The sequence below is a fragment of the Drosophila simulans genome, chromosome 2L (genome assembly GCF_016746395.2).
Source record: "Drosophila simulans strain w501 chromosome 2L, Prin_Dsim_3.1, whole genome shotgun sequence".
Lineage (NCBI taxonomy): Eukaryota > Metazoa > Arthropoda > Insecta > Diptera > Drosophilidae > Drosophila > Drosophila simulans.
In genome coordinates, this window is record NC_052520.2 from 2,996,488 (window position 1) to 3,023,387 (window position 26,900).

The 26,900-nt window shown below is 44.9% G+C and overlaps 4 protein-coding genes across 8 annotated transcripts; 2 read left to right on the plus strand and 2 right to left on the minus strand.

The window, feature by feature from the left end:
- The first annotated feature begins 57 nt into the window (after positions 1-57).
- Positions 58-19,695, plus strand: LOC6739198 (heat shock protein DDB_G0288861). Of its 2 annotated transcripts, none has more exons than XM_016169028.3 (4): positions 58-820; positions 17,037-18,203; positions 18,270-18,515; positions 18,583-19,695. In XM_016169028.3, the coding sequence occupies exons 2-4, from the start codon at positions 17,151-17,153 to the stop codon at positions 19,093-19,095; spliced, it is 1,812 nt and encodes a 603-aa protein (XP_016023226.1). In that variant the 5' UTR covers positions 58-820; positions 17,037-17,150; the 3' UTR covers positions 19,096-19,695. The 2 variants fall into 2 exon arrangements, with proteins under 2 accessions (XP_016023226.1, XP_016023225.1); XM_016169027.3 differs by lacking the exon at positions 58-820 and adding an exon at positions 16,755-16,837.
- Positions 19,696-20,206: 511 nt separating this feature from the next.
- LOC6739186 (uridine phosphorylase 1) lies at positions 20,207-21,979 on the minus strand. Of its 2 annotated transcripts, none has more exons than XM_016169022.3 (7): positions 21,836-21,979; positions 21,631-21,750; positions 21,452-21,575; positions 21,056-21,397; positions 20,851-20,992; positions 20,598-20,791; positions 20,207-20,541 (listed from the first exon to the last, which is right to left on the minus strand). In XM_016169022.3, exons 2-7 carry the CDS (start codon positions 21,639-21,641, stop codon positions 20,452-20,454), a joined length of 903 nt encoding a protein of 300 aa, XP_016023227.1. In that variant the 5' UTR covers positions 21,642-21,750; positions 21,836-21,979; the 3' UTR covers positions 20,207-20,451. The 2 variants fall into 2 exon arrangements, with proteins under 2 accessions (XP_016023227.1, XP_044779088.1); XM_044923153.1 differs by having other exon boundaries at positions 21,631-21,665; positions 21,836-21,975.
- A 110-nt stretch (positions 21,980-22,089) lies between these two features.
- Positions 22,090-25,300, plus strand: LOC6739185. Its single transcript, XM_016169023.3, has 3 exons — positions 22,090-23,182; positions 23,235-23,654; positions 23,713-25,300. The coding sequence occupies exons 1-3, from the start codon at positions 22,729-22,731 to the stop codon at positions 24,942-24,944; spliced, it is 2,106 nt and encodes a 701-aa protein (XP_016023228.1). The 5' UTR covers positions 22,090-22,728; the 3' UTR covers positions 24,945-25,300.
- Positions 25,023-26,888, minus strand: LOC6739184 (lactosylceramide 4-alpha-galactosyltransferase). 3 transcript variants are annotated; one of them, XM_039295074.2, is made up of 4 exons: positions 26,734-26,888; positions 26,128-26,668; positions 25,470-26,073; positions 25,023-25,438 (listed from the first exon to the last, which is right to left on the minus strand). In XM_039295074.2, the coding sequence occupies exons 2-3, from the start codon at positions 26,652-26,654 to the stop codon at positions 25,491-25,493; spliced, it is 1,110 nt and encodes a 369-aa protein (XP_039151008.1). In that variant the 5' UTR covers positions 26,655-26,668; positions 26,734-26,888; the 3' UTR covers positions 25,023-25,438; positions 25,470-25,490. The 3 variants fall into 3 exon arrangements, with proteins under 3 accessions (XP_039151008.1, XP_016023229.1, XP_044779079.1); XM_016169021.3 differs by having other exon boundaries at positions 25,023-26,073; XM_044923144.1 differs by lacking the exon at positions 25,023-25,438 and having other exon boundaries at positions 25,775-26,073; positions 26,177-26,668.
- Between the last annotated feature and the right edge of the window lie 12 nt (positions 26,889-26,900).

The following is a 26,900-nucleotide window of genomic DNA, read 5'->3' on the forward strand; positions in this document are numbered from 1 at the left end:
TTCCACTCCGATATTTTAGTCGATCACAAACAATCGATAGTCGACAGCACTGAGGATTGGTTGAACGCATCTCTAGAAATCGGTCGCTTTCAGTCACAAAACTGCGATCGTTGCGATCGTTTGCGGTTCAAAAAACATAAAAGTGCGCATTGTCGGCTGAAATATCGCGTTGTGTTTATTTTATTGTAAATTTTCGCATAAATTATGCTACACTTCTCCCCGCCCTGCACTCGGAACATTCGTGTTGGCGACTAATCACACCGCCTGCATTTTCGCAAACTTTTTGTTCTTGAGTTGCGATCGCCGCTTGAGTGTTTGTTAAGTGCAAGGGGAACACCGGCTGAAACCGCCTTTTCGGGCTTCTAGCCAACCGAAAATAGTTCGCGAAACGCAGCAGGCGACGCGTCTTTTGGGCTCTCGAAAAGGGCATGAAAACTCGCGAACTGCGGCCAATAAAAGATACATACAGGAAAAAGCGATTGCGCGAATTCTCGGCTGCGTGAGCGCTGCAAATTTGCTCGTGGGGAGCAAAAACAAACGAAAATAGCCGGATGAACAAACAAATACATCCAGTGCGAAGAATAATCTGCGCTGTATAAACAATTAGCCGCAAAACAAACGCCGGAATCGAGTGCCCCTGTGTGCCAGTGTATTGTGTGTGTCTGTGTGTATCTGTATCCCTGGAATGCGCAGTCGCGCATGCGCAAATATTTGTGATTTGTTTTGAAAGGAGAGAAGGAGCGAGAAACGGAGATAGATAGATAGATAGGGAGAGAGAGAGAGCGCTCGATCGGATTGGAATAAAAAACATTCGCTAAAGGTGAGTTTTGCTGTTAGATTGGCAATTGCAGCAATTGCAGTTGCCTTGGCCAAAGTTGCCATTTTCCCTGCCCACGTTTCTCCACACAGAAAAATAAATATATGTACATAAGTTCACAAGAGTGCAAGGAACTATTTGAATAGTTATAGTATACATGATAACTCACTTACAAGAAGTTCAATTCAGGCTCTTCAACTATTGAAAAAACATTGAATCAATACTTTTCTACGTGTACCAAGCCCACGTCAGTCGGCTGAAAATCCATGGGCCTCGGCCCACGGAAAATTAACTCATTGCCCCCACTTTTCCCTTCGATCCCGAAAATTGCTCTATTCTCCTCGGGAACGCCCACTTTGTCAGCGCTACGCCCACCTTGCCCATTTGTTCTTCTTTTGTCTCTGGTCCCTTTTGTCTTTTCCCTCTACGGTGCCCAAACGAAGGCGGGTTTTTCCTCCACTTATCGCTCGGCCACTACGGCCATAAAAGTCCGAGTAAAAATCAATTTTCAAAACAAGCAGGACAAAAACAAAGGAACGAGCCAGCGACGCGGCGCGGGGGCAAGCAAGGGAATATCGGACGACAATAACATCAATTTTGAGGCATTTATATGCGCCAATAAATTCAACAGTTGCTTGCTGGTGCGAGTGAGAAGGAGAGGCAGCAGGAGCGATGGCGATAGTATCGCATCCGAGGAAAGCAACAAATAACAGGCAGAAAGATACACGACAACGCGCAACAATAAGACACAAGATCAAACAAAACCAGCAGCGAAAACCGACTACGCTGCAGCATCGCCGTTGTTTTTGCTGCTGATGCTGTAGCTCTTGCTGTTGCTGTTGCTGCAGCAGTTGCAATAGCAACAGCAACAACCACGCCGCATGCAACAGGTAAAAGCAGCGACGCCACCGTTTCGAAACGAAATGCCCGCAAGAGCGAAAGAGATGGCGCCCAACAACCTGTTACATCGCCCGCTGCCTGAAATATGTAAAGTCAATTTCGTGTATCGGAAAACTGTAACTAATGCCAGGCAGCAGCAGCATTAACCCATTAACGCGAAAGGGAGAAATCGGCCAAGAAATGCAAATGCATTTTCCATGGGTTAAATGGAAAGGCGGGAGATGGTGTAGTTGGGAAAAGTGCTTGGCCACATACCACAAACAATGCAACAGTCAGGCATCGTTTGAATTGGGAAAATGTAAATAGCAATTATTAAATACAATTATTAACACTATTAGTTCTCGGACAAAGAGTATGTTTCCTTAGGGGTCTAAGTGGAATATTTAATAATTATAAACTCATCCGAGTATATAGCCTTCGTCCGAGTTGAAACCTTTTTTGTGGCTTTTTCTAAAGTATCCACAAGAATCTCCTCCTGACTTGGCCCGGCATCTTAATGGGTTAAGATCCGCGCCCGTGGGCAACTGAGGCCAAGTTCGTTGTACGCGGCGGCAAATAAAAGACAGCTCAGTCGAGTAAGAAATTTTTGTCAATGAAAGAAAACTTTCTTTTGGGCTTATCCACGCCAACATCGCCGCCGGGCCTCCGTTCACTCTTTCGTTTTCTGTCCTCCTCGCCGGTGATTTTGTTTTGTGTGTCGCCCTGCTTTTTATATTCCTATAAGCACCCATCCATATACATATATCTTTCTGTTTAATTGGGCGGTTTCGAGATTTACGCGCGCCTGCCGCCATCTGCAGAATCTCTTTGGAGTGTAATGATCTTTTGGATCTCTACGTCTCCGCGGGCTCCTCTTCATGGTCCATTAAGACGATTTAGGCTGGCTTCTCTTTTCCGGGCCTTCGGGACTCGGCCATCGGGTGCGTGGGAGTGGCAGGGGCGGCATGGGAGTGACTGCTGCGTGGGAAGCCTCGTCTGTTTGTCATCTTGGGGCTGCAGGTTTGATTGCTTGCGAGCCAAGCCAAGTCATCCAGCCATCGAGTGTCCAAGTTGGCGCAACAAGTGTCCCAGTTTGTGGAACGGCTAGAAGCCAGCTACTCGAACTAGAACTAGTTTAAGTTTCCTGTCCCGGCAGCTATAGCTGGAATCTCCTCCACATGGTCACATACTTGCATGCTTATAGTGGCGGTGGGAATGCTAGAAGTAGGTTAGTTTAAAAGCTTCGCTTTGCGATCTGTGGATAACCTTTGCAATGTTCTTTAATGAAGCATGATATAAGATAATAATATTAGAATGCCAGTAATTAAAATATAAAGTCATCAGCAAGATTATGAAACTTATAATATCTTTGAGTGACATTTTTGGTGCTATTCGCTTGAGCGCTACTGTGACTTTGCCTTTGGGCTAAGTTATGTTGACTCTTGCTGCCGTTTCTGCGGTCGCCTGGAGGAAGCCCCCTTTTGGCCAACCCACTCCCCTGTTATTAACCGTTTGGCCACATTTTCTCACACAGAGAGCGCAGAAATACTTGGCAGGCCACTCTGGCAATTGGCGCGCCTCTGGAAATGACAAACGGTCATGAGCATGTGGCTCCGGCCCACAAGGAAGCACAAGGGGGCGTCTCGAGCAGCTAGCAGCTCCACTAAATTACGGAAATCTAAAAAAATATTCTAAGCATTCGCCGGGAAAATTGATTCGGAATAACTGTATCAGAATGCTCTAATATAAAAAAAAACAAGTCTCGTCTCGGGATGCTATAAATTCCAGAAATGATCGAAACGGAACCGGTTGAAATGTATGATAAGTGATCTATAGATGGACATATCATGTTCTGAGCATGTAAATCAGATAAAGAACACCGCAAATGATAAGTGCAAGTCTTCTTTATGGAACATGATCATTATAGAATTGCTGAAAGAAACCAGTAAGTTGCAGTTAGGTAAAATATGCATGGTTAAGCATTCTAATCTATTTACTCTACGATCGAAAATGATATGCCAGATGGGTTCTACACATATCATTGTAATTGGCAATGATCCCATTCGACATAAATGCCGAAGGAATTTAAATGAGACCAGTCGATTGGAACTGCCATTAGATCATCAAATGGTCTCCAATCGCATGAGATCCGGCGCTTTTCGTTCGCTTCGAGGGGTGCTCCACTTGGCGTTCATTAGGAGGCCCCCTTCTTTACTTTCCATTCGCTCTGCTTCTGGCCAAAACGTTCTCCTGTTGGCCCAAAACAGCCTCACGTAACTGTAACTGATTTGACCTCCCATCACTTAGCTACCAAAAAAACCTCCTCCAAAAGCGTCGTTTTTCTCCGCCGCTGCTGCCGTTTTGGCATTGTGAATGGTTATGGTTGCTGTGGGGATTGTGGATTGGGGTTCGAGATCTGCGCTGGAGGGGGGCTGGGGTACTGGGCACCAACCGGGGTATCAACGGAACCGAGTGGCGGCATTGGGTCTGTTTTGATGCTCGTTTGGCGGAGCGGTGCGACCTCGACAACAAATTTCTATTGCATGCAATTTGGTGAATATCTCATGCACAAATGAACATTAACACTTGGCGGAGACTCGAGAGATGGACAATAAAAAAAAAAAATACCAAAAAACTTGTTTGCTCAACAGAAAGCAGTGACAACAAACATATTGGTAAACAAATGCAAACCACAGATGACGAATGTGGCATACACTATCATAATCAGAAGTAGATAGTAAGCTTATTTCGAAACAAACATCTTGTTTGAAGACAAGCTTTAAAAATACAAAAATGGGAGTACATATTGAAGTTATAATATTGTGCAAATGTATTGTGTAGTTTCGTGTGCCCCTCCATTTTCTAGGGTATTAAACATCAAAAACGGCAGCCAGGCGGCAGAGCATCGAGTGAAAAAGTGCGCCTAGAAATTAGAAAGTACGCGGCGGTCTGGAGGAGAGGCTCAATCTGAAGTTGGGGCTGGAGCTGAGGCTGAGGCCGAGCTAAAGCTAAAGCTGAGTCTGAAGCCAAAGCCAAAGCTATGGCTATAGCTATAGACAAAGTCGAGGCGGTGGGTATGTGAGTGTAACTCGATTTGTGACTGTCATAAATGGCGGAAATTGTGGGGCTCGAGACAAAGCGGGCTTGGGGACTGGGGACCCAAAGACGGAGGCTTTCTGGCTAGCTTTCTGCTTTCTACTGCCGGCCTGCCGGTCTTCAGCCGCGGCTCTTTCCAACTCCAAGCTTCAAACTGCAGCTCCAACTTCTACTCCAACTCCAACTCCGGCTCCGTTTTTCTTTCTTGCTTGACTATAATTTGTGCCATCAGCATTTTGTTGTCGTTATCGTTAGTAGAGACCAGAAGACTGTGAACTGAGCTGAAGACTGAAGCCAGAAGACAGAAGACAGCAGACAGGCGACGGCAATGAAGCGTACGTTTTGACATTTCCCCAGCTCTGCCAAAGCCTCTCTCTTTTGGCTTGCTCTGGTCTCCATAATTATCGAAGCGGAGAAGAACGCGCTGCCACAATTTGGCCAGATTTTTATTAATTCCCACCTTGCGCCACCACCCTCCCCTTTTGATACCCGTTACTCGTGGAGTAAGTAGCAGGGTATACTAGATTCGTTCAAAATGTATGTAACAGGTACTTTCACTAGCTGGGTAAGGGGTATCCGACAGTCGGTGAGCTCGACTTCAGCATTCTCTCTTGTTATGACTTATTCAATTCGCCACCAGCCGCAGAACAGCCTTAATATAGCCCCAACCCAATCGACGCTGAACCAAAGAACCGGCTCAAGTTCGCCTCGATCTGCGTTTATTATTACACTTAATGTGACTTGATTTATAAACAAGAGCAGCCTCCATCGGTGGACCAACCACTGGACACCGAGGAGCAGAAGACAGCCGATCGACATGGCTCAGTGACCAAAAGGAACACTGGGGGAAATTCGATCTGATATTGCAACTCTTACGTTGTTCAAATCTCCGTCTACCAACTGCAATGTTGCCATTGTTGGTTGGTTTTCAAAAAGTATTTGGCATACATAACGATCGATACTTGGTAATATTTTTCCCCAGTGCACATACCGTACTGGTGTTGGGTTACCCCACATATTGCTCTTTTCATCGCCGCCCGATAGGAACTGTCTTTTAATTAGTTCATAAATTCAGCGTGAAAAAGCTGGAACGCAGTTTCACCGCCGATGTGTAACACTTCCACTTCCCTTTCCAGTACAGTATCTCGCTGTCTTTGGGCTAAGCCCACCAAGTGGCTTCCTTCCTGGTCCCGGGACGCGGGTCTTTCAATAGATCGTTCAATCCGGAAGTTTGTTGCGCTGGCAGACAAAAGAAGTGCGGCTCTAAGCGGCTTTTGTGCCCAAGAAAGGAAATAGAATTCCTACCGCGCCCCTTCCTTTTCACTCGATCAGTCGAGTGAGATTCTCAGAGTCATTTTAATGGTTTCCGCTTTAGCTCAATGAAGCTGGGTTCGGAAAAATCGAATTTTTGAAATTTAAAAGCTGGAATCGTTTGCCCATTTTTTGCCCATGTTTGCCCACCAATTAGTTTTTTTTGCCCACGTCCAGTTTTTGAGATATGAATTTTCGAACAAGTTCGAAAATTTTCGAAGATCAAAAATTTCACTTTTTTCAAAATTTTTTTTTTTTTATCGCAATAACTTCGTTTGCCCACGTTTGCCCACCCTTTAGAATTTTGAAATTTTCGAAAATTTTCGAAGATCAAAAATTTCACTTTTTTCAATTTTTTTTTTTCAAATCGCAATAACATCGTTTGCCCACGTTTGCCCACCCTTTAGAATTTTGAAAAAATTTTTACTTTAGAAAATATAAGACATTCAAGTTTACCTCGGTCTACTTCGCCAAACCTTTAAAATTAGTTTATTTCGTTTGCCCACCCTTTAAAATTACATTTTAATGTTTGCCCACCCTTCAAAATTATTTTTTTTCGTTTGCCCTCTCTTAAAAATAAAAAATTTCGATTGCCCATCTCTTAAAACTAAATAATTTCGTTTGCCCATCCTTTAAAATTAGTTTATTTCGTTTGCCCACCCTTTAAAATTACATTTTAACGTTTGCCCACATTTCGAAATTAGTTTTTTTCGTTTGCCCACTCTTAAAAATAAAAAATTTCGATTGCCCATCTCTTAAAACTAAATAATTTCGTTTGCCCACCCTTTAAAATAACATTTTAACGTTTGCCCACCCTTCAAAATTATTTTTTTTCGTTTGCCCACTCTTAAAAATAAAAAATTTCGATTGCCCATCTCTTAAAACTAAATAATTTCGTTTGCCCATCCTTTAAAATTAGTTTATTTCGTTTGCCCACCCTTTAAAATTACATTTTAACGTTTGCCCACATTTCGAAATTAGCTTTTTCCTTTGCCCACTCTTAAAAATAAAAAATTTCGATTGCCCATCTCTTAAAACTAAATAATTTCGTTTGCCCACCCTTTAAAATTACATTTTAACGTTTGCCCACCCTTCGAAATTAGTTTTTTTCGTTTGCCCATCATTTAAAATTTGTTTATAATGTTTGCCCATCGTTTAAACTTAGTTTTTTCATTAACCCACCTCTTTAAAATATATATTTTCAGTTAAAAACGTTTGCCCACCCCTTAAAAATGGTTTTTTCGATTTTCCATCTATAAAACCAAATTTGTACATATGTATGTAATAACTGTAAGTTGTGGCGCCAATTTACATATGTATCTTAGGATCGGCGGATCAATTATCAATTTTTCTTAATCATTGATAAATTTCATGCAAGTGTTGATGAACATAAATATATATTTATACATATATATATATATATATATATATATATATATATATATATATGTACATACATAATCATATAATATTAGTGCTTCTGTCCGCCGATCCTAAGATACATATGTAAATTGGCGCCACAACTTACAGTTATTACATACATATGTACAAATTTGGTTTTATAGATGGAAAATCGAAAAAACCATTTTTAAGGGGTGGGCAAACGTTTTTAACTGAAAATATATATTTTAAAGAGGTGGGTTAATGAAAAAACTAAGTTTAAACGATGGGCAAACATTATAAACAAATTTTAAATGATGGGCAAACGAAAAAAACTAATTTCGAAGGGTGGGCAAACGTTAAAATGTAATTTTAAAGGGTGGGCAAACGAAATTATTTAGTTTTAAGAGATGGGCAATCGAAATTTTTTATTTTTAAGAGTGGGCAAACGAAAAAAACTAATTTCGAAATGTGGGCAAACGTTAAAATGTAATTTTAAAGGGTGGGCAAACGAAATAAACTAATTTTAAAGGATGGGCAAACGAAATTATTTAGTTTTAAGAGATGGGCAATCGAAATTTTTTTATTTTTAAGAGTGGGCAAACGAAAAAAAATAATTTTAAAGGGTGGGCAAACGAAATAAACTAATTTTAAAGGATGGGCAAACGAAATTATTTAGTTTTAAGAGATGGGCAATCGAAATTTTTTATTTTTAAGAGTGGGCAAACGAAAAAAAAATAATTTTGAAGGGTGGGCAAACGTTAAAATGTAATTTTAAAGGGTGGGCAAACGAAATTATTTAGTTTTAAGAGATGGGCAATCGAAATTTTTTATTTTTAAGAGTGGGCAAAGGAAAAAGCTAATTTCGAAATGTGGGCAAACGTTAAAATGTAATTTTAAAGGGTGGGCAAACGAAATTATTTAGTTTTAAGAGATGGGCAATCGAAATTTTTTATTTTTAAGAGTGGGCAAACGAAAAAAAAATAATTTTGAAGGGTGGGCAAACGTTAAAATGTAATTTTAAAGGGTGGGCAAACGAAATTATTTAGTTTTAAGAGATGGGCAATCGAAATTTTTTATTTTTAAGAGTGGGCAAACGAAAAAAAATAATTTTGAAGGGTGGGCAAACATTAAAATGTAATTTTAAAGGGTGGGCAAACGAAATAAACTAATTTTAAAGGTTTGGCGAAGTAGACCGAGGTAAACTTGAATGTCTTATATTTTCTAAAGTAAAAATTTTTTCAAAATTCTAAAGGGTGGGCAAACGTGGGCAAACGATGTTATTGCGATTTGAAAAAAAAAAATTGAAAAAAGTGAAATTTTTGATCTTCGAAAATTTTCGAAAATTTCAAAATTCTAAAGGGTGGGCAAACGTGGGCAAACGAAGTTATTGCGATTAAAAAAAAAAAATTTTGAAAAAAGTGAAATTTTTGATCTTCGAAAATTTTCGAACTTGTTCGAAAATTCATATCTCAAAAACTGGACGTGGGCAAAAAAAACTAATTGGTGGGCAAACATGGGCAAAAAATGGGCAAACGATTCCAGCTTTTAAATTTCAAAAATTCGATTTTTCCGAACCCAGCTTCTTTGAGCTTTCCGCTTTTTATGGCATTGCCCGGGCCTTATTATTGGTAAAAAATTAATAGAAATTTAATTGGATGGGCCCGTGGGGTCGGGGGGAAATTGGTTCTTTAGGCATTTATTGCGCATGCGCGCAGCTTTTCTCGCTGTCGCTAAGTGTTATTGCTCTGGGTTGTCGGAGTTCGTAGTTCTTTATGGTTTCTTCACGCTCCGGTCTTTGTTTTTTGTTTAACTGGACGTGCGGGAGGTTAAAGCGTGCTAATGCTTACATAATGCTTTGTTTTCGGGCCTCTTTATTGTTTCCTCGCCGCCCTTCTCACGTCTTTTTCACGTATTTTTCACGTCTTCTGTACGTGAGGTAGTCCCAGTTGGGCGGAAGGGCGAGAAAGTCGAGGACATTTTAGGGCCCTCATAAATTATCATCTCGGGTTTCGTAATCCCATGGCCTAGGAAAATGATGAATAGTCCCTGTTCCCATTCACAGTTTGATCCAGTTCCTTTTATGACTGTGAAAGGTTGAAGATGGTACCAGATAACCTTTCATAGGTATAAATCAACGTGTGACTGTGATTTATATGATTCAATTGGGATAATTTGGTATAAATTGTGACCTTCCTAGGATCGTTCCATTGAGAACCCCCTAGTGAAAGAAACATGTGCAAGTTCTTGGTTAATATTAACAGCTAGCATCCTCAATCCCATTTATATGCATGAGTATATGAGTTATTTACTATAAATTATGTATCACTATCACAGATAAGGTTAGGTTAGTGTTGTAACTCAACAATACTCAGGCTGAATTCTTGTCAAATCCGAGCATATATAATTGATTACTCCGCCCACACTTGTGGCAACCTGTAATCTCCAAAAAATCACACCATATGGAGCACGCGCTCTTTGCCGCCCACGTTATTCAAAATTTTTGGGTATTGTGAACTATGTGGAGAGGTTTTGTGTTCTCTAAATAAAGCCATAGAAGACAAAAAATCGAAAGTAGCTGGCCAGAGGAGTTCGAAAAGAATTTCAGCAGCCCGAAAACTAATGAAATGCCGAGACAACAAAAGAATTCAAACATTAGCATACATGAATTTATTCCCCTTTATTAATTTTGTGAGGTTAATTTATGTGGAGAGCGGAGGCATGATGAAACAGAAATTTGAGCCAAAGAAATGTTTAGTTTTGCTGATGAAGAATGTTTTTGAACCGCCTCCAGCCCGATGATAATTAAATATTTGTACATATGAACTTTACTGGGTTACGGGGCCAACAAAAAATGAACAAAAAATGTCTATAGATTATGGTAAAGAGGGGGGACTCTACTAAGTCCGGCTTGATCTTGGGTTTTTATGTTCTCGCTTTTGGCGAGAAGTCGCCTTACAAGTTACTCCATTCGATGCTGGCCTTAAGATTAATGTTTCCCCGTACGCCGGCTCTTCGAAATTTGCATATTCCGACAATTTGCGGCTTGTTGTTCGTTAATGTGGATGTTGTAACTGCTTGCAGATAGATCCCCCTTTAGATTTGTGTGTGTTTCGGAGGGCGTGGTAATGAGTTCTCACCGAAAGATTCTCGTTATGCGATAAATTCGAAAGTTACCGAAACGATTTTGGGTTTTCATTTGCTGGCAAAGTTTTTGTCCGTTTCGGGTAATTTACATGCATAAACAATTTGCACAAAAGTGTTTGCCGTTGCCTGGGAGTTTCGCGCATGAAATGGCCAAGTTTATGGCTATCGACGGGCGGTCGGTGGTCCACAAAACCCGGAGACCCGAAGACTCGGAGACCCGTCTACCCGGCTGTCGTAAAAATCAAATATGCGACGCAGACTTGACACAAATGATACCCATAAACCATAACAACGTAGAGCCGAGAAATGGAAGTTGTATTCCGGCGATTGAGGGATTGGCGAGAGCTATGGTTTCTCGATTCCAATTCGAATTTGCCCAGGGAGTGGCTCTGAATTGATGCCTATTCAGGTTAATTTTGAGTCGCTTCGATTAGGCCTGACTGAATGAAATATGGATAGGAGACCTCCAGAGTTCCACTAGGTTTGCAACATAATCTACATATTAATTCCGTTCAGAGTTTTATACATTTTTTATATTGTTCAGCTCAGCACATAATTAAGCAGATTATTGGCCATTAGACCCATGGGGATCGTGTTTGGGAGAAGCTATAGAAGTTAGTAGAGAAAGCAAGACAAATTGTATAAAATTATGGTTCTTTGATCTGTATAATCACCTATCATCATCTAATTCACTTGGCTTGCTTAGGTGTAAATTTGCCAATGTTTATACACATCTATATCTATGTTTAATCTTTATTGAACCCAAGTCCCAACTTTTTAATCCCTTATCGTTCAGCCTTTCTTCTTTCCATTAGCCAGCTGAAAATTATAATTCCCACAGCTGTTTGCTGTGCAGCAGCTTCTGCTCCAGTTTGGAGCTTTTCATTGGGAAAAGCCGCCGCATTGGTAATCAACTCAACCCCCACCATCACAGTTTTGACTTATCGCTTAACCTTCACTCAGTTTTAACTCTCACCTACCGTCTTTTGTTTTCCTGCCTTTGTCTAACTCGTTAGCTTTTTGCATTGTTTAGTTTTTGAGTCTTGCCTACTGTGCTACACATGGCTCTTTAACTTGGAAAAGACAAATTTGTGGGTGGCCTCTTCGTGAGCGATTGAAAATTAGAGTCAAATCATTTTTGACTTTGTCTATAATCGTATGGCGTATGCATTTCAAGCGTATCCATTTCCATGGCCCCGGATTGAATTCTTTTCCGAGAACTCCAGAGACGGAGTGAGTGTCACGTGCAACATAATCGTCTTTCGATGGTTACAAATCTTCTCAAGCCGAGCCCGTTGATAAATGGAACTTCAGGCCGAGGGGCGAGTTTGTGTCTTAAGTCTTTTGAATGGCGCTGGTGTGGTGTGTGGATCCTTTTGTGTCTGCGCTTCATTCATTCGTTCATTCACGAATATTTTCGCTTCATTTCTTCCGCCAAAGTTTCTCACTTATTTTATTTTCCTCGGAGCCAAAGGCAAAGTCATCTGTATGACTTAATGTCGACGCCGACAGCGACGCTTGTCGTTTGTCATTCGATCCGAGCAGCGAAGGCGTTTGATATATACTCGTAAGTAAGTGTGTGTTTCGCAGGCTTTCCCCGGATTTTTGTGGAGCAGCGTTTGAAAAACGATATATGGAGACGGGCTGTTACGTTGTACCACGCGTTTTCTGGTGCGTGCAATGCAAATCCGCAGCCAATTCCAAATCCAATGGAGCGTGCAGCCCCGATCCGGAGACTTTCTGTACCTACCTTACCATATTCTTATGTTTCGATGTGGGTGTGCAGGTTTGCTTGTCGCATTCGCCATGGCTTGTGGGTGGCCAAGTGGAGTTGGCGGCGATCTGGGGAGGGCTGAGGGGGAAAATAAATGTATAACCATGCGCCATTTCCTGCTGTAAACTATATTCGATTTCAAATAAGGCTTTTAATTACTTGGGTATGTCAATTCAGTTTCAGTTTATTACAACTAGAATTTCTTGTTTTCGGTACATTAAGTGATCTAAATTTTGACCATAATTATCATCCTGCAAGTAGCTGGAATCATTGCTCTGGCCTATTTCCCTGCGATTCAGCATAGCGCAGTACAACAAGAGCCTGTGCCTGCCTTTTCATCACGGACTTCATTGTCTGGGCGCGCGGTCAGTTTGGGATTGTTGTTAAGTAAGTGTACTTAACCCACATGACTTGCGGTTCTGCCTTCCTCAGTGCGGGCCAACAACTCGCTTTCTGCCCGTGGCTGTCATCACTCGAAAAGGCCAAAAAGCTGTCATTGCCTGCGATCTGTTGAGTTGTGGCCACAGTGCGTATGCGTGCGCAAAGAGATTTCTTAACCTTGAGTGACTTTGAGCGTTTCCCAACCAGCCAGCCAGCCAGCCAGCCATCCAATCCAATCCAATCCATCCATCCGTCCATGTTTATTTATGCTCCCCCTTTGGCTCTGCGTTTATTAACCAATTTTTTCGCTGATTGTATTTTGGGTTTATTAAATTACCGATTGCACGTGTGCGTGTCCGCGTACTTGACTCTACGCTCATTTCCTTAATTAAACACTTGTTTCACGGTCCGTTGGCCAATCCAAGAGGTATTTCATAAATAAAAATGCCAGAGATTAGCAAAAAAAAATTCAAGCTGATGAAGCTCATTTGCAGAAATAATGATCAATCGGCAAAAAGCGATTAAATTCAAAGATTATGTAAAGGCGATCGACAGCAATTTGCAATGGCTAGCAACCGATTATCAAGTTCACTAGAAAGTTGCTGCATCATTACTTTTAAAGAGCTAGCTTTGCGAAAAAATAATGACACGATGTTGATTTGTTGAAAAATATGATTTCGATTTTTTTTTATTTAAGTAAGTAAGTAAGTAAAAGTACCAAAGTAATAAGTTAACCATACTTTCCTTGCATTTATGATATAAGATCCACTTCCTTTGCATATCGTGCTACCAGTTTTTGTTCTGCCCATCGCGTTGCGTGTAACTTTCAGTTTAACCCTTCAAGATGTTTTCCATTAACTCGGCTTGTATCTGGCAGTTGCCATCTATAACAAATAAATTCATGGCTAGACCCATTAAAAGCTTATTATGCTTTTTGTGTGCCACTCTGGTTTTATTGTCCATTGTGGGGAGCTGGAGGTTGCGGGTTCCCAGTCTCCCAGCCGGAGGAAGCCACCCACAAAGTGGTGGGAAAAGTAATTTTCATAATTTTGCACTCCGACACCTTCACCTCCTCCTGTTTGAGAATCGGAAGCCCACGGGGCATATTCGTTGGGAATTCACATTTACATGGAGCTGGGCGAGAGCTGTGAGCTGGAACCCCTTATTAAAATGGCACTAATTATGGCAATTTGTTATTGGCCAAAACGAGCTGAGGCCAACGCCCATGCCCACTTCTAAGCCATCAACAACGATGGTCGTTAGCTTTTGGCCAGATCAAAGTTTATTAGCGAAAGGAAGGGAATCGTGTGGGGCGGGGGAAAGGCACGCCCTCACGCACAAAGTGGTAAAATATTTAAATTATAAAAGGCAAAAACAAACGAGTAAATACGTTGGACATACACATCTATCGCCGAAGGCCAAACAAGCTCTTGTACACGCATATTGAAATGTGTACATTTTTATTTATTATTTTTGTTTTTTTTTGCGTTTTTATTATTTACCCCTTTTCACGTTGGACTCGACTTCAGGCACCAGGTGATGATTCGCTATTTGCTGGAAAGGGGACTCGTTTCGGTGCGCCAGGGGTTAAGGAGGGAAGTTGGAAAGGTTAAGACGCAGTATGTGTACATGTGCTACAAATTGAAGGCTTTTTATGGGTCTACCCTTGCCCTAGGGGTTCCTTTGTGGGCCGAATAAGTTGGGCTATAGATCAGCAGACTAATGAGTCACCAAAACCTATAATTACAAGTAGTTTGATGCTCTAATTAGGTAACTATACATTATAATTGATCATAAACTTCTTAAGAAATATGAACTGGCTTACTACCCTTTTACGCATTATAGTACATCCCTTTTTCCATAGTTAGAGTATACCGAGTTCTGCCTGTGACTCGCAACTTTAATTTCACTCCTTCATCATTACTTGCTGCCCGCGAAGCTTTTCATTTGATGTCTCCCCTCGTTTTCCCATGGCCCGGCCAAAAAAGGGAGAATTGCTGGCCGCGAATGGGTCTGGGGGGCAGTTGAGGGTTAAGTATTGGCATTTCCGACTGGGAGACCGAGACTCGTCTTCATTGAAATCGAGCTCGGAGCTCAAAGCTCAGAGCCTCACAATCGGACTGGGGACCCGACTGGATCCCAGTTTCAACTTGCACACGGCATGGCAATCAAAGCCAGTAAATCTACACCAAAAGCAACAATAGCCGGGCTAACAACAACAACCAGAGCAATATTTGTGCTCATTAAGCGTAACTGACACACGAAGTTTTTTGTTTTTTGGAGGGTTTCTTCATTTCGCAAGTCGCCAAAAACTACGCCAACGGGACTGAGTTTTTTTCGACTGAGGCTGTGACTCAAGATCTGGCCCCCAGACCCCGTTCTTCCCTTCTGTTTTTTTTTTGAGAGAGAAGAGTTGCTGCATTGTATTGTTTACCCTTTACGAAGGGTATGAGTATTCTTGCGATGGTTCCTTCAAGTTCGTAGTGACTTACATCATTTACTAGGCAAATAAATTCATAAGGAAACTATGATTGTATAAATATATATATGATTGCACACTTTTAGACACTTATTCTATGAAATAGGGTATCCGAATAGCTGCCTTCTTGACACTTCGTCTTTTCGCTTTGCATTTTCGTTTTTCCTTTTGGCCAATTTCAGGCCCCCCAAACGGGCTGAGAGCGATTGCTATTATTTTGAGGTAATTCGATGATTTACAACCGCTGCCTTGTTTTGTAAGTTTTCTTTCCAGAATGCCACAGATCCCACTGGCTGTCCAGCGCAGCTTTATGTGTGTGCCTCAGACCCCGGGTGTCTGCGTCTCTGGGTGCAACAATGAAGGGCCCAGCCTCGACCAGGCCTTCGCCACATTCCTTTGTTATTTTTGCAATGTTTCCCCAGTCTCTTATTGTTTCTTTTTTAGGATTCTTTTTCATTTCGCTGGGTACTGCTGTAATTCCCGCGTACCCCGAAGATCTGAATGAGTTTGGTGCACTGGGGGAAGTGGTCGCCTTTTGTAAATTTTTTCGCGGGCATCTTACATTTCACACCTGTTGTCATTTCTCTCGCCCTGCTGTGATGTTTGCGTTCAAAAAGGGGGAGTCCTTGGACAAGTTGACAGCCTAAATAGCTCGAAAGGGGAAAGAGTGGCTTAGACCCACCTATGGCATATGTCAGCTGTAACTGATATGCAGATGTTCGCCTATCTGAACTTAAATAAAATTGATTACTTTGCGTTTAGTAGTTGGCTATTAACTTAGCCAATTTACATCTTCAAGGGGAAACATCTTCTGGCTAGATAGTTGCTGTTCCATTTCGAATGGAGATCATTGATATGACTAGGATCCTTAAAAATGCTGACAGCATACACTATTATATAAATATATTGCCCAAAACATATTTTGGTTAAACGTTCTGATGCAACACCAATCTTGACATTACCACAAATTGCCCTACCTAACTACCATAATCACGTCAATCTCCGAACTCTGCAACATTTCAATTTTCCTGCCCCAGAGAGCCGCCATCCATCAAAGCATGAACAATTTCACTTTCCAGATACAAATGCGGTGATATGCGGTGATTCAGTGCATCGGTCTGGCTTTCGGTTTCCAAACCAGAAGCGGAAGCCTCCGTTTAGTCGACGCACATCTGGTGATTAGACGCTTCAGCGCCAGCCCATCCGATCCCAGCCAGAAAGCGGAGACCGACGACATGTTCCCTTTGCCACACCGAAAGAAATAGGTGCCTCCAAAAAAAGTTATTATATGTCAGAGTGTTGTTTTAGAATTTCTATGATGGCATGTCCTACATGAATCCTAATGGCAACTCTCAGTGAAAAGAAAAACATAAAAATGCCATGAGTCACATGAAATAATCATAATATATAATATATGTAAGTTGGGGGGACCCTTTTTCTCCGTGTGCTGGCGACATTTTGGCGACGCTTCGCTGCACTTTGTTGAGCACTTCGTGGCGAGGACGTGGACTTGGATGTGGATGTGGATGTGGACGTGTGTGCCCGCCTCGTGTGCCATGTCATGGCTCCAGTGGTGCGATAAATGCTCATTTCACTTTCTATCAGCGTCTCGCGGCAGTCTAATGGAGGTTTAATTATGCTGCTCCGGCGGCATGCCCTCGACTGTCGCATAAATTACACCGAGCAATGGCTTGATTTATGGCTGGCCTATAGCTTTTTCCACTTAAGATTTTCGCTAATGCCCTGCCCATTTTTTGTGTGCTATCTTGCAGTGACTTGACAATATGACTGCGAGGTCGTAGACTCCGGGAAACCAGGGCGAGGGACGGGCAGAGGACGGACGGAAAACCGAAACGACACAAGGCGAACAAGGAACCAACACGAAAATGTCCGGCAATCAACAGCAGCAGCAACAGCAACAGAAGTCATTAACTAACAACGCGGCAGCAGCAGCAACAAACGAAGCAACCACTTTGGGCCATAATTTGATAAAATTAAATAGCGTTGACAAAATAGTAGGCAAAAGTCAGGCAGCAACGCAGGCAATTAACAAGCTACAGCAGCAGCAGCACCAACAACAAATCCACCAGCGACGCTCATTGCTGCCAGCAACAGGAGGAGCAACAAATCCCCACCAGCCACACTCATCGCAGCAACAAAGCGGAACGCCAACGCCAACAGCTCAGTCGGCAGCCCAAAAACAGCAGCAGCAGCAACAATCACATCAATTGCAGACGGTGGCCACGATACACCAGCCGCACTCCACGCAGCAGCAGGCATTGACTTCCCGCCTGCCCATCCAGCAGCAATCCGCTAAAGAATTGCCCAATCTAGCCGGCCAGCAGCGCCGAAGCTTCCACTACCAGTTGCAACATCAGCAGCAATCTCTGCGCAGCCCGCAGCTGAAGGCACCGGCACCCGCCCACTCCATCCCGCCGAGATACCAGCCACCGCCCCAGCCGGCCACCGGGATCCTCAAGCCGCACTTGCCACTCAAGTATCCGCCGGATATCCCCCAGCTATCTAGCATCTACATTCCCGACTCCATCAAGCAGCAGCAACAACAGCAGCAGCAACAGTCGCGATATCTGCCAGCACACCAGCCGGGAGCGAAGGATATGCTGAAGTTTGTGCGCAAGCCGGACCAGGAACACCCATCGCCCAATGCCTCGGTCACGTCCAGCGGCACGGGAATACCCACGGCCAATGGCGGAGGTCGCCTGACCGCCGAGCAGAACCGCCAGTTGCAGTCGCTGGTCAATGAACTGCGTGCGCTGAAGGAGCAGAATCAGCGCCTGCTGGACGATAACCAGGAGTTGCGGGATCTGTGCTGCTTCCTGGACGACGACCGGCAGAAGGGACGCAAGCTGGCGCGAGAATGGCAGAGATTTGGGCGATACACGGCCAGCGTGATGCGGCAGGAGGTGGCCGCTTACCAGGTGGGTCCAGACCCGAACGACACTCCAGATCTTTGAGTACTAATTGACTTGACTTTCTCTTTGCAGAACAAACTACGTCAGCTGGATGATAAGCAGCAGGAGCTAATCACCGATAATCTAGAGCTCAAGGAGCTCTGCCTCTACTTGGACGAGGAGCGTGCCCATGTGGCGGCCAATGCGCTGTGCGCCGGTTGCGGAGCAGCCACTAGGAATGCGCTTCGAGATGACGGCGATGGTTCCAGCTCCAGCACGAATGCAGATGAGACCATCACCGCATTGAGGAACTATGCAGAGCAGCGGCAAATACCCCAGGTGAGCAAATAGAACGAATACCAATAAGAACATGACCTTATGACGATTTTAATTTGATTCCCAACAGGATCTACGTCATGCCCACACGCTGAACGACCAGACGCTTCAGTATGTGCGCTCGCTGGAGCGCCGCATCCAGCAACTGGAGGAGGAGCGCACCACGCCCACGGCCCATCTTCAGCAGCCGACGACGCCCACGCCGCAGGCCACGCCCACGCCAACGGCCACATCTGCAGCCACTCCAGCCAAATCAGCGGCATCGCCCCACCAGCAGCAACAGCAACAGCAGCAGCAACAACATCAACAGCAGCAGCAAGACATCGTGGCCGCTGCAGCGGCGGCAGCAGCTGCTATCCAACTGCCGGAGCCGATTGCCGGACGCCCAGAGGCGGTGGTCCGAGCCCTCCAGGTGCTCGAGGTGCGGGAGCAGCTGGAGCGCGATCGGCTGGGCAACCTGGCTGGGAGCGCACTCGACCAGATGGACGACGGCGAGAAGGCGCTGGTCCGCGAGATGTGCAACGTGGTCTGGCGCAAACTGGAGGGCAGTCCACATGGACCGGCGGCCCTGGAGCCGCTCTAAGCCGGCGGAGATAGCCAGGGGCGGAGGCAACCTAAGGCGGGCTAACGCCTAGACTCTAATGTTTAAAGCTAACTTATGCCGTAATATTTAACCCTAAACATTGTACAAAGTTCAAACCACAACCTAAGCTTAAGCTACCGCTAAAGGCGAAAGAATACTCAACAAATATTTGGGATACTCCAGCAACTGATTCATCATGATGCAGGGCAATAAATTGACGTAGACTTTAACATCACTTTCGATGGCAGACTTCATTTTGTGCATATATTGTTAGATCAGCTTAGATTCAAATTCCAGCCTTAACTGGACTTAAGGCTGGACGATTTGGATGCGAATCGATATAAACTGTTCAGGGCGATGACTCCGCAGAATCAAGTAATCAACGCAATTGTTGTCTATTTTCGATTTGGAGCAACTTTCTTGGGGTCACTCTTTTTAATTAGTTTCTAACTCTGCTGATCAGTTGATGGAGTATGCCCACAATTACTTTATTTACTTATTGTAAACTTTGACTGTTATTTTTGAATGCCAAGAGGAAAACCACTTTCATGAAAAATCTGCTAACTCGAAATACAATGCAACAAATAACATATTTCCATACTCATCAATGGGCCTTTGATTTCCTAAGTACTTTGATTGCGATTCTTTATGACCAATGAGCACAGGTCCACTGTTACGCTTTCCTCGCTTTGCTACGTGGTTTTTGGGACAAACTTAAGCTACCGCCGAGTTGTTTGGCCTGATTCTGCTTGGCCAATTTGCCCGTATCACGTTCATTCAGAAAGATCACCGCTCGCGGGACAGGAAGATGCGGCAGTAAAGGGCTCGAAATGCAAGCCAACCCACTTTCGGCCGTTCTGGTTTTACCGCTCTTGCTGCTCATCGGCTAATTCATGCATTATCCAATCCACCGCCGTTTTGGTCTCGGTCGCGCCTCGCAGATTCCAGGTGCGAACATGTGAGTCTTAACTTTGGGGTCATTAAATATGCAACCTTTCATTTGGCTCCTTTTTCTGTGTTTTCTGGTGGGGATTGGCTTAGGCGGATAAAGATCAGTTGGGACGCGGGTGAGGAGAGTTGCGCTGAGACTTAAGTGTAAATGTTTTCTGGATATTTTACTGCAATCAATTGTTGTATTTATTGAGCAGAAACTTGCTAATATTGATTACATTCAGGTAAGAAAACAGGGTATCGAGGTTTGGCACAAAGTGCTACTCTGTCTAGCTTGTTTTTGTCGAAACTTGGATTGAAAGTTATTACTTTGTTAGTTGGAATGGCACAGAGAAAAGTGCAGCATGCAGTTTTATTGTAAACCAATATAAAATGCTTTAAAGAAGATGTATTATTCTTGAGGATTCACTGCTGCAGTAACCTCTTAATGTAGCGACCCACGACGAAAAAGGGGCGCTGCTCGAATTCGTGCTTCTGGTCAATAGTAATAGTAACCTGAAGGGCAAGGTGATTAAAGTTTACGGCTATATAACTGGGGACTCCCTCCTTACCTGATCTCCCTTAAGGCGATCGATCAGGGTCACGCAAACATCGCCCGCTTTGACTCCCACTTTTTGGGTGACGGAGGCGAACATGCTGGCCTCCATCTCGATGTTCCGGATTCCCAGATCGTAGCACTTCTGCAAGAACTCCATCTTATCCTTCTCCGAGTACTCGCATATTGCTCCATCGGTGCGACCTTGACCTGGTTGAAATAGTCCATTGCATTAAGTACCTCTGGCTCGGGGTAAAGGTCCCACCTACCTTCGTAAAAGCAATCTGTTCCCATTGTGTTGGCACTTATGGTCTGAAATCCATCGTTGGCGTCGACACCGAATGCAATTATATCCCTGATCACGTCCTCGGAAAACTGAGCCGGTCGCACCACTCGCTGTCCGAGAATTGCCTAAAATGTTTGTTAATTGTAGTAGATACTTCTGCTAAACCGAAAAGTCAAACTGTAACTTACGATCTCATGCTCGTTGCGTAGCAGACCATTGAAGGCATTTTTGGTGGCCACAACTGTGCCGGGAGGCACGCCAAGTCCTCCGCAGGTGCCAATCCGAAGCAGAACGGGATCCTGGCAACGCGCGTATTTGAGGAGCTTGATCAGCTCGTGGAGCACGACACTGAAGGAGGAGGATCCAATGCCGTGGCTCACGCACAGCACCGGACCCACCTTGTACATGGCATATCGGTTGCCACGCTCGCACAAATCCACCGGATCGCCGGACTCCGGTACTACCAGGATATGTCGTAGGTGCAGGGCTAACTGCCGCATTCTGGATCCCGTTCCACCCATGCAGATGACCTACGGATTCCCGCACATTAGCAATCCGATGGCATTTGATTGGCACTATCTTACCCTAACATCGCCGAATCTGTTCTGCAACTCACTGGTGTCTCGGGTATTGGCCACATTGATGTCCAGGTGGTACAAATAATCCGATCGTGCGGTTTCCAAATGAGGATTATTCAACTTGACGGTTCTGAAAACTAAATCTCGCACAATACTCTCAATTTATTGTAGCGGTTGGTACTTACTTATCAGACATTTTGAGTTGATTCGTCGGTGGTTCCTGTTAAATGTGGATAGAAGTCTGAATTTTTTCATTTTTGTCTACATTTTCAGTAAGCTTTTGTTTGCACATTTTCAGATAGTACCTACAAACACATATAATTTAAGAACACTCTCTTTAGTTTCCCTACAAAGAGCTTTCTATATGTAGATAGTATATGTATTTCTTACCAATAAATGTATTTATATAAATATACGTTTTATACAAAGATAGGGGTGTGTCATTCAGAACCACATGTATCTGTATATTTGATAATAACAACACAACGAATCAGCACCTACGCCCGGGTGCACTCAAAGTACTGCGCCGATTTCTAGATCTATTCAAGTGCACTTCCATGCAGTTCCACTATTCACCACAGCTCTATCTCACCACGATCATGTGATACCCGTGCATTATTGATTTCGGTCGGGTGGGATGCATGTTTCGGAAACCTAAACATCGACATGGAAGCAAGGCCGTAGCGCAAAGGGTAATCAAAATAAGGGGAATCCCACATAAATATCGCCGTGGACTGTATTCCCATTGCTCTCAAGGTTATCATAACAGTAAGCGATAACAGTAAGAGATATGAATTCTAACAGCGACCCTCTTTATTCTCCGATCCTTACTTTAAGTAGCTACTTATCAAAAATAACACAATTTGTATCGTCATAAAATGAATATATTTTCAAGTATCTGCCATAAAAGAGCTCATACCCGATGTATAACAGTTGATTGTATACATTTGCCAACTGATCTGCTTAGTTGGTCGGGTGAAAAGATCGCTCTTCGTACGAGACACACTTCTTTTAGTGCGCACTCGAAATGGAGCATGGGACCACCGAAAATAGTAAGTAGGCGGGTATTATGGGAGAAAACCCGAGAAGCGGAGAAAAGCAGTTGCAGACAAGCGCAGAGTCACCATCATCGGGCAGCTGTCATCTGGTTCAGATCGAGCAGCATCCGCGCATCTCGGAAGATGGAGACGGGCGCACTTACCATTCAACTGCGCAGTGAATCGCACGCGCAAATAAAATATTCGGAGTCTGCTCAGAGAAGAAGTCGCAGCTGAACACATGGCATGGCAGTGGACATGGACATGGAAGCCATAAAAGCGCTGACGTCGAGCCAAGACGTTACCAACCAGTCCGACTCCAACTGGAAACCCGATGGCAGAGCAAAAGCTTTATTCAGCCAGAAGTGCAGTGTTAGTGAAAAGAAAGTCACTGGAGCCGGTTGTGGCCACTTACTGCCGTCCCTCTCCGCCGCACTTTGCTTACTAATCTTCCAGGTGGGACTGGCTCCTGCAGTCAGCGCCAGGTCGCCGGCCAACGAGACGGCCTGGCCACCAATGCGACATTACGATATTTGGGACGACCACTTGGGCGAGCCGGGCGGTCTTGAGGAGGATTCCTTCGTGGATGAGGCGGACTTTAGGCTGCAAACGGGAACACCGGAGGAACTGGACATGGAGATGTCGCTGCAGGAAATCTCTGATCGTAGTTCCAGACAGGCGAACAGCAGACAGGGAAAAGGTGAGCTACAAATCTCATCCAAATATTTCAATATAAGTAATCTGTTCATTAGTGATCCATCTGTTCCCGGTTCCCGTGGATGGCTACTGCATGTCCAGCGATGGTCGGCGTATTGGCAACTGCCTGAATGCCTACGAGTGCCGCCAGAAGGACGGACAGGCGAAGGGTGAGTGCGCCATGGGGTTCGGGGTGTGCTGCGTGTTCCTGGCCAGCTGCAACACTACGATAACCAACAACGTGACCTACATTGTGTCGCCGGAATTTCCCAGCTTCATGCCCAGCAACTTCACTGGCTGCAGTCTGCGGGTGAAGATGATGAGCGACGAGATCAGCCAGGTGCGGATTGACTTCCATCACTTCACACTGGGCCAGCCAAACCGAAGAACCGGAGTGTGCGAAGGCGATGTCTTCAGCATAGGCGGTGGACCGGGCGGAAACTTCTCCCTATGCGGCCAAAACAGTGGTCAGCACTGTGAGTATACATGTGTGTAAGCTGCCTGAGTACTTAAATCATGCTCCTATTTTTTCAGTGTACTACGATGTGGGGGCACGGTCGTCGCCACGGCAATCTACTTTGTACGGCAGTCTGCGCCCTGTGGATGCGAGTACTGGCCCTAGCAACTCCACCCCCACGGGCGATCGCTTCATCGACATCAGTCTGAGCCTGTCCAGTCGCCTTCTGCCCCTCCGCATTTGGGAGATGAGTGTGGTGCAGATCCCCTTCAGCCAGCGAGCTCCGGCGGGTTGCTTACAATATCTCACCGGCACCGAGGGCATTATGCAGACCTTTAACTTCGCCGAGAATGGACGACATTTGGCCAATCAAAACTATAGGATTTGTGTGCGCCAGGAGCTGGACATGTGCTCCATTATGTACCAGCCATGCGATGAGCAGTCCTTCCGCATCGGCGGAGGTGGGCGAATGGCGAGCCGAGGTGGTGGCACTTCTGAAGCAGCGGCGACAACGGCAACGTCGAGTTCTGCTCCAGCCCAGTCGGATGCAGCAGGTGCAACAGCAGCTACATTAGGGAATGCTGCAGTGACCACAACAGCACCCACTTCTAGCACCCTCATGCAGATGCTAGCCAACATGGCAAACTCCACAACCACAACGCTGATGACCATGATGAGCGGAAACTCAACCCAGGCTGCCAGTTCAGTATCATCGGGCAGTACCAGCAGTAGCAGCACCGCTGCCATGAGCACGACGACAACATCAACCACTCCCACACCGCTCCGATCCAGTACAGAGGCATCTACCACCTCGGCAGCACCTGCATCTTCGCCAGCCAGCGATGATGTGGAGGGATCGGGTGGTGAGGTTGGCGATGATGAGGATGACGACGGTGGGTTTCTCTTCTTCAGGAGTCGTCCAACTACGGAGAGATCTCCCGTTTCCAGACGTCCCCGTCCCAGTGGCGGCTTCGACATCATGGGTATTATTCGGAATGCCATCGATTTGCCGCTGAAGTGGCGACGGCGCCAGGCCCGCCAGTTCTTCAGCACCTGCTCCGACCGGATTACAATGCCGTGCATCATAGAGGATTTCATAGGAACCGGTCTGGGCCCACTTCCTGGGTGCGAGCCCGTCCACTGCGGCGCCCAATTCTGCTCCTCGGGCGTGTGGCCCTGTCGCATTGAAAGCACTGTGACTCCGTTCTATATTGGTGTCCACTTCGGCAATGGCCAGGGCGCCGGCAAGGCGAACGCAGAGGATAACGTGGGTGCCTGTCTGCGATATTCCCAAGTGCAATGTATGTAATGACTTGCGGGGCTATTAACGTTCATTTCGCTTTAACAAATTATTTTTCAATTATCGAAATTGAGTTCAGATGCTATGTTAGTAATGACTTAAATACGTGTTTTTTATTTGTGGGTTGCTAGTAACATTCCCTGAATAAATAGTATGTACAAGATTTTCCAACTTATTCGAGGTTAGTTAACTTTGCAGTTGAGACAAATTTACAGAATTGTCTCTTTGTTGTTGTCTTTGTGAGTTGTTCGTTTGCTTATATTGTCGAATGATATTCACAATCAGTATTTAATTCATACATATGTATAATGTGCAATTGGACGAGAGGTAAAGCTTATAAAATAAAAAACCATTTCGTTTGTCTTGAAATGTGCTGCGGATGTGCGTTTGGGTAAGCTGACATCGCTTGGAATGACAATGAAACTTAATGCCAACTGCATGTCAGCAAATGGGTGGGGATACATTTAGCAATGGCACCTTTGCAGGGCGACGACTTTGGCTTGCAGCGGTAAACATTCATATACAAATGATAAGAGCTTGATAACCGTACTAATTCTAGAAGTATTCGCCAGCCGCCTTGTACGATCTCGGGCAATTTTGTTCGGCATACAAGGCGTAGGCGTTCTTAGATCCTTGTTTGATAGGCAGCTTGCTCGAGTGCTTGTTCCACACATGCACTACATACGAGTCCTTGCACCGGGCCATTGTCTGTTCCAACTTTTCCGGCTCAAAAAAGTCGCGCCACCGCTTCCAGGGTACGGCGTAAAAGGCGCCCCGTCCGAATACTTTGAAGCCCATGCAGCGCTTGGGGTCCTCTTGCATCAGAGCAATGTCTTTGGTGCCACATATCTTCTGAGCCACCCGGGTTATCACCCCTGGCCCATTGTTGCCCCAGTCCTCGCCGTTAAAGTTGTGCTGAAAGTCGCGCAAACAGGACGCGGCGATCTCGTGGCCAAAGCCAGTGGCTGCCAGGTTCATAACGCCAGCTGCCAAATGGGTGTTGGACTCAGCACCCGTGTAATTGGGCGGCACCTTCTCCATGTTGCGAAGCACCACCACATCCATGTCCAGATAAAGACCGCCATACCGATAGAGGGTGAGGTAGCGGAGAAAGTCTGATATGTGCGAGAACAAATATCTGGAAAGGAAATGTCATCAATGAGTAATAACTAGGGAGTGTCTTTAAACTCACTTTGACCGCGACAAGCGACCATCTTTGAGCCACTCCTCCATGGGCGTACCGGATGCGTAACTCTCAAGATTCAGTCGTCGTAGATGGACATTGCTGTAACTGAGAATGGCCTCCACCAATGGTTGGGGATGGCTATTGTTGTTGGAGATTCGATAGGTGGGGCCGGCGAACAGGACGAACACTTGGAAATTCGGATTATGCATCGCTGCCGACTCGATTGCGCATGCCTGGCGGGCAGTGACCTTCAGCGTCTCCAGCTGCCTGTTCTCAGATAAGCGGCAACTGGTCTCATGAAAGAAGATACTGTTTCCGGGCGAGGGCTTGGAATCCGCCTGGAGGACGTCGTCCAACAGATTCGTTTCGCCATCTGCAGTTAACGCCTCCTGAGTTGCCAGTACTTGGCCCTCCATGAAGCATGAGTGGTACTTATTTTCCGAACTGTAGATGTAGAAGAGGCCTACAATTACCATTAGGACGAGGATGATAAACATCCTACGGGCCACCACATTGGGCAACCGGAGGAGCATGACTGCAGAGAGATCTGTTGGCAAGCAAGAGTGTAACCGTCATTCAACTTAAATGTTGTACATTCCAGCTATTTCTTACTCTATGTACGCCACATCGTCGGCTGGGCAAGATGCCTTAATCGCCCTCGACGACAAGAAAACTCCCACAATTGAAAGGCACAAAGCGGAGAACCACAACAAAAAGCGCTGTTATCGTTCCGCGGAAGCTAATCGATAACAGAAACTCGACCGGGTGGACAGTTCTCC

Excerpts from the sequence above, each read along its gene's own strand:
- LOC6739198 (XM_016169028.3), top strand. The coding sequence starts at position 17,151 with ATGTCCGGCAATCAACAGCAGCAGCAACAGCAACAGAAGTCATTAACT. Across the intron at positions 18,204-18,269 it reads AGGAGGTGGCCGCTTACCAG|AACAAACTACGTCAGCTGGA; the intron begins GTGGGTCCAGAC and ends TTCTCTTTGCAG. Across the intron at positions 18,516-18,582 it reads AGCAGCGGCAAATACCCCAG|GATCTACGTCATGCCCACAC; the intron begins GTGAGCAAATAG and ends GATTCCCAACAG.
- LOC6739186 (XM_016169022.3), bottom strand. Across the intron at positions 21,398-21,451 it reads ACAGATTCGGCGATGTTAGG|GTCATCTGCATGGGTGGAAC; the intron begins GTAAGATAGTGC and ends GGGAATCCGTAG. Across the intron at positions 20,993-21,055 it reads TACGCAACGAGCATGAGATC|GCAATTCTCGGACAGCGAGT; the intron begins GTAAGTTACAGT and ends CAAACATTTTAG.
- LOC6739185 (XM_016169023.3), top strand. The coding sequence starts at position 22,729 with ATGGCAGTGGACATGGACATGGAAGCCATAAAAGCGCTGACGTCGAGC. Across the intron at positions 23,183-23,234 it reads GAACAGCAGACAGGGAAAAG|TGATCCATCTGTTCCCGGTT; the intron begins GTGAGCTACAAA and ends TCTGTTCATTAG. Across the intron at positions 23,655-23,712 it reads CCAAAACAGTGGTCAGCACT|TGTACTACGATGTGGGGGCA; the intron begins GTGAGTATACAT and ends CTATTTTTTCAG.
- LOC6739184 (XM_039295074.2), bottom strand. The coding sequence starts at position 26,654 with ATGCTCCTCCGGTTGCCCAATGTGGTGGCCCGTAGGATGTTTATCATC. Across the intron at positions 26,074-26,127 it reads GGTCGCTTGTCGCGGTCAAA|ATATTTGTTCTCGCACATAT; the intron begins GTGAGTTTAAAG and ends TTTCCTTTCCAG.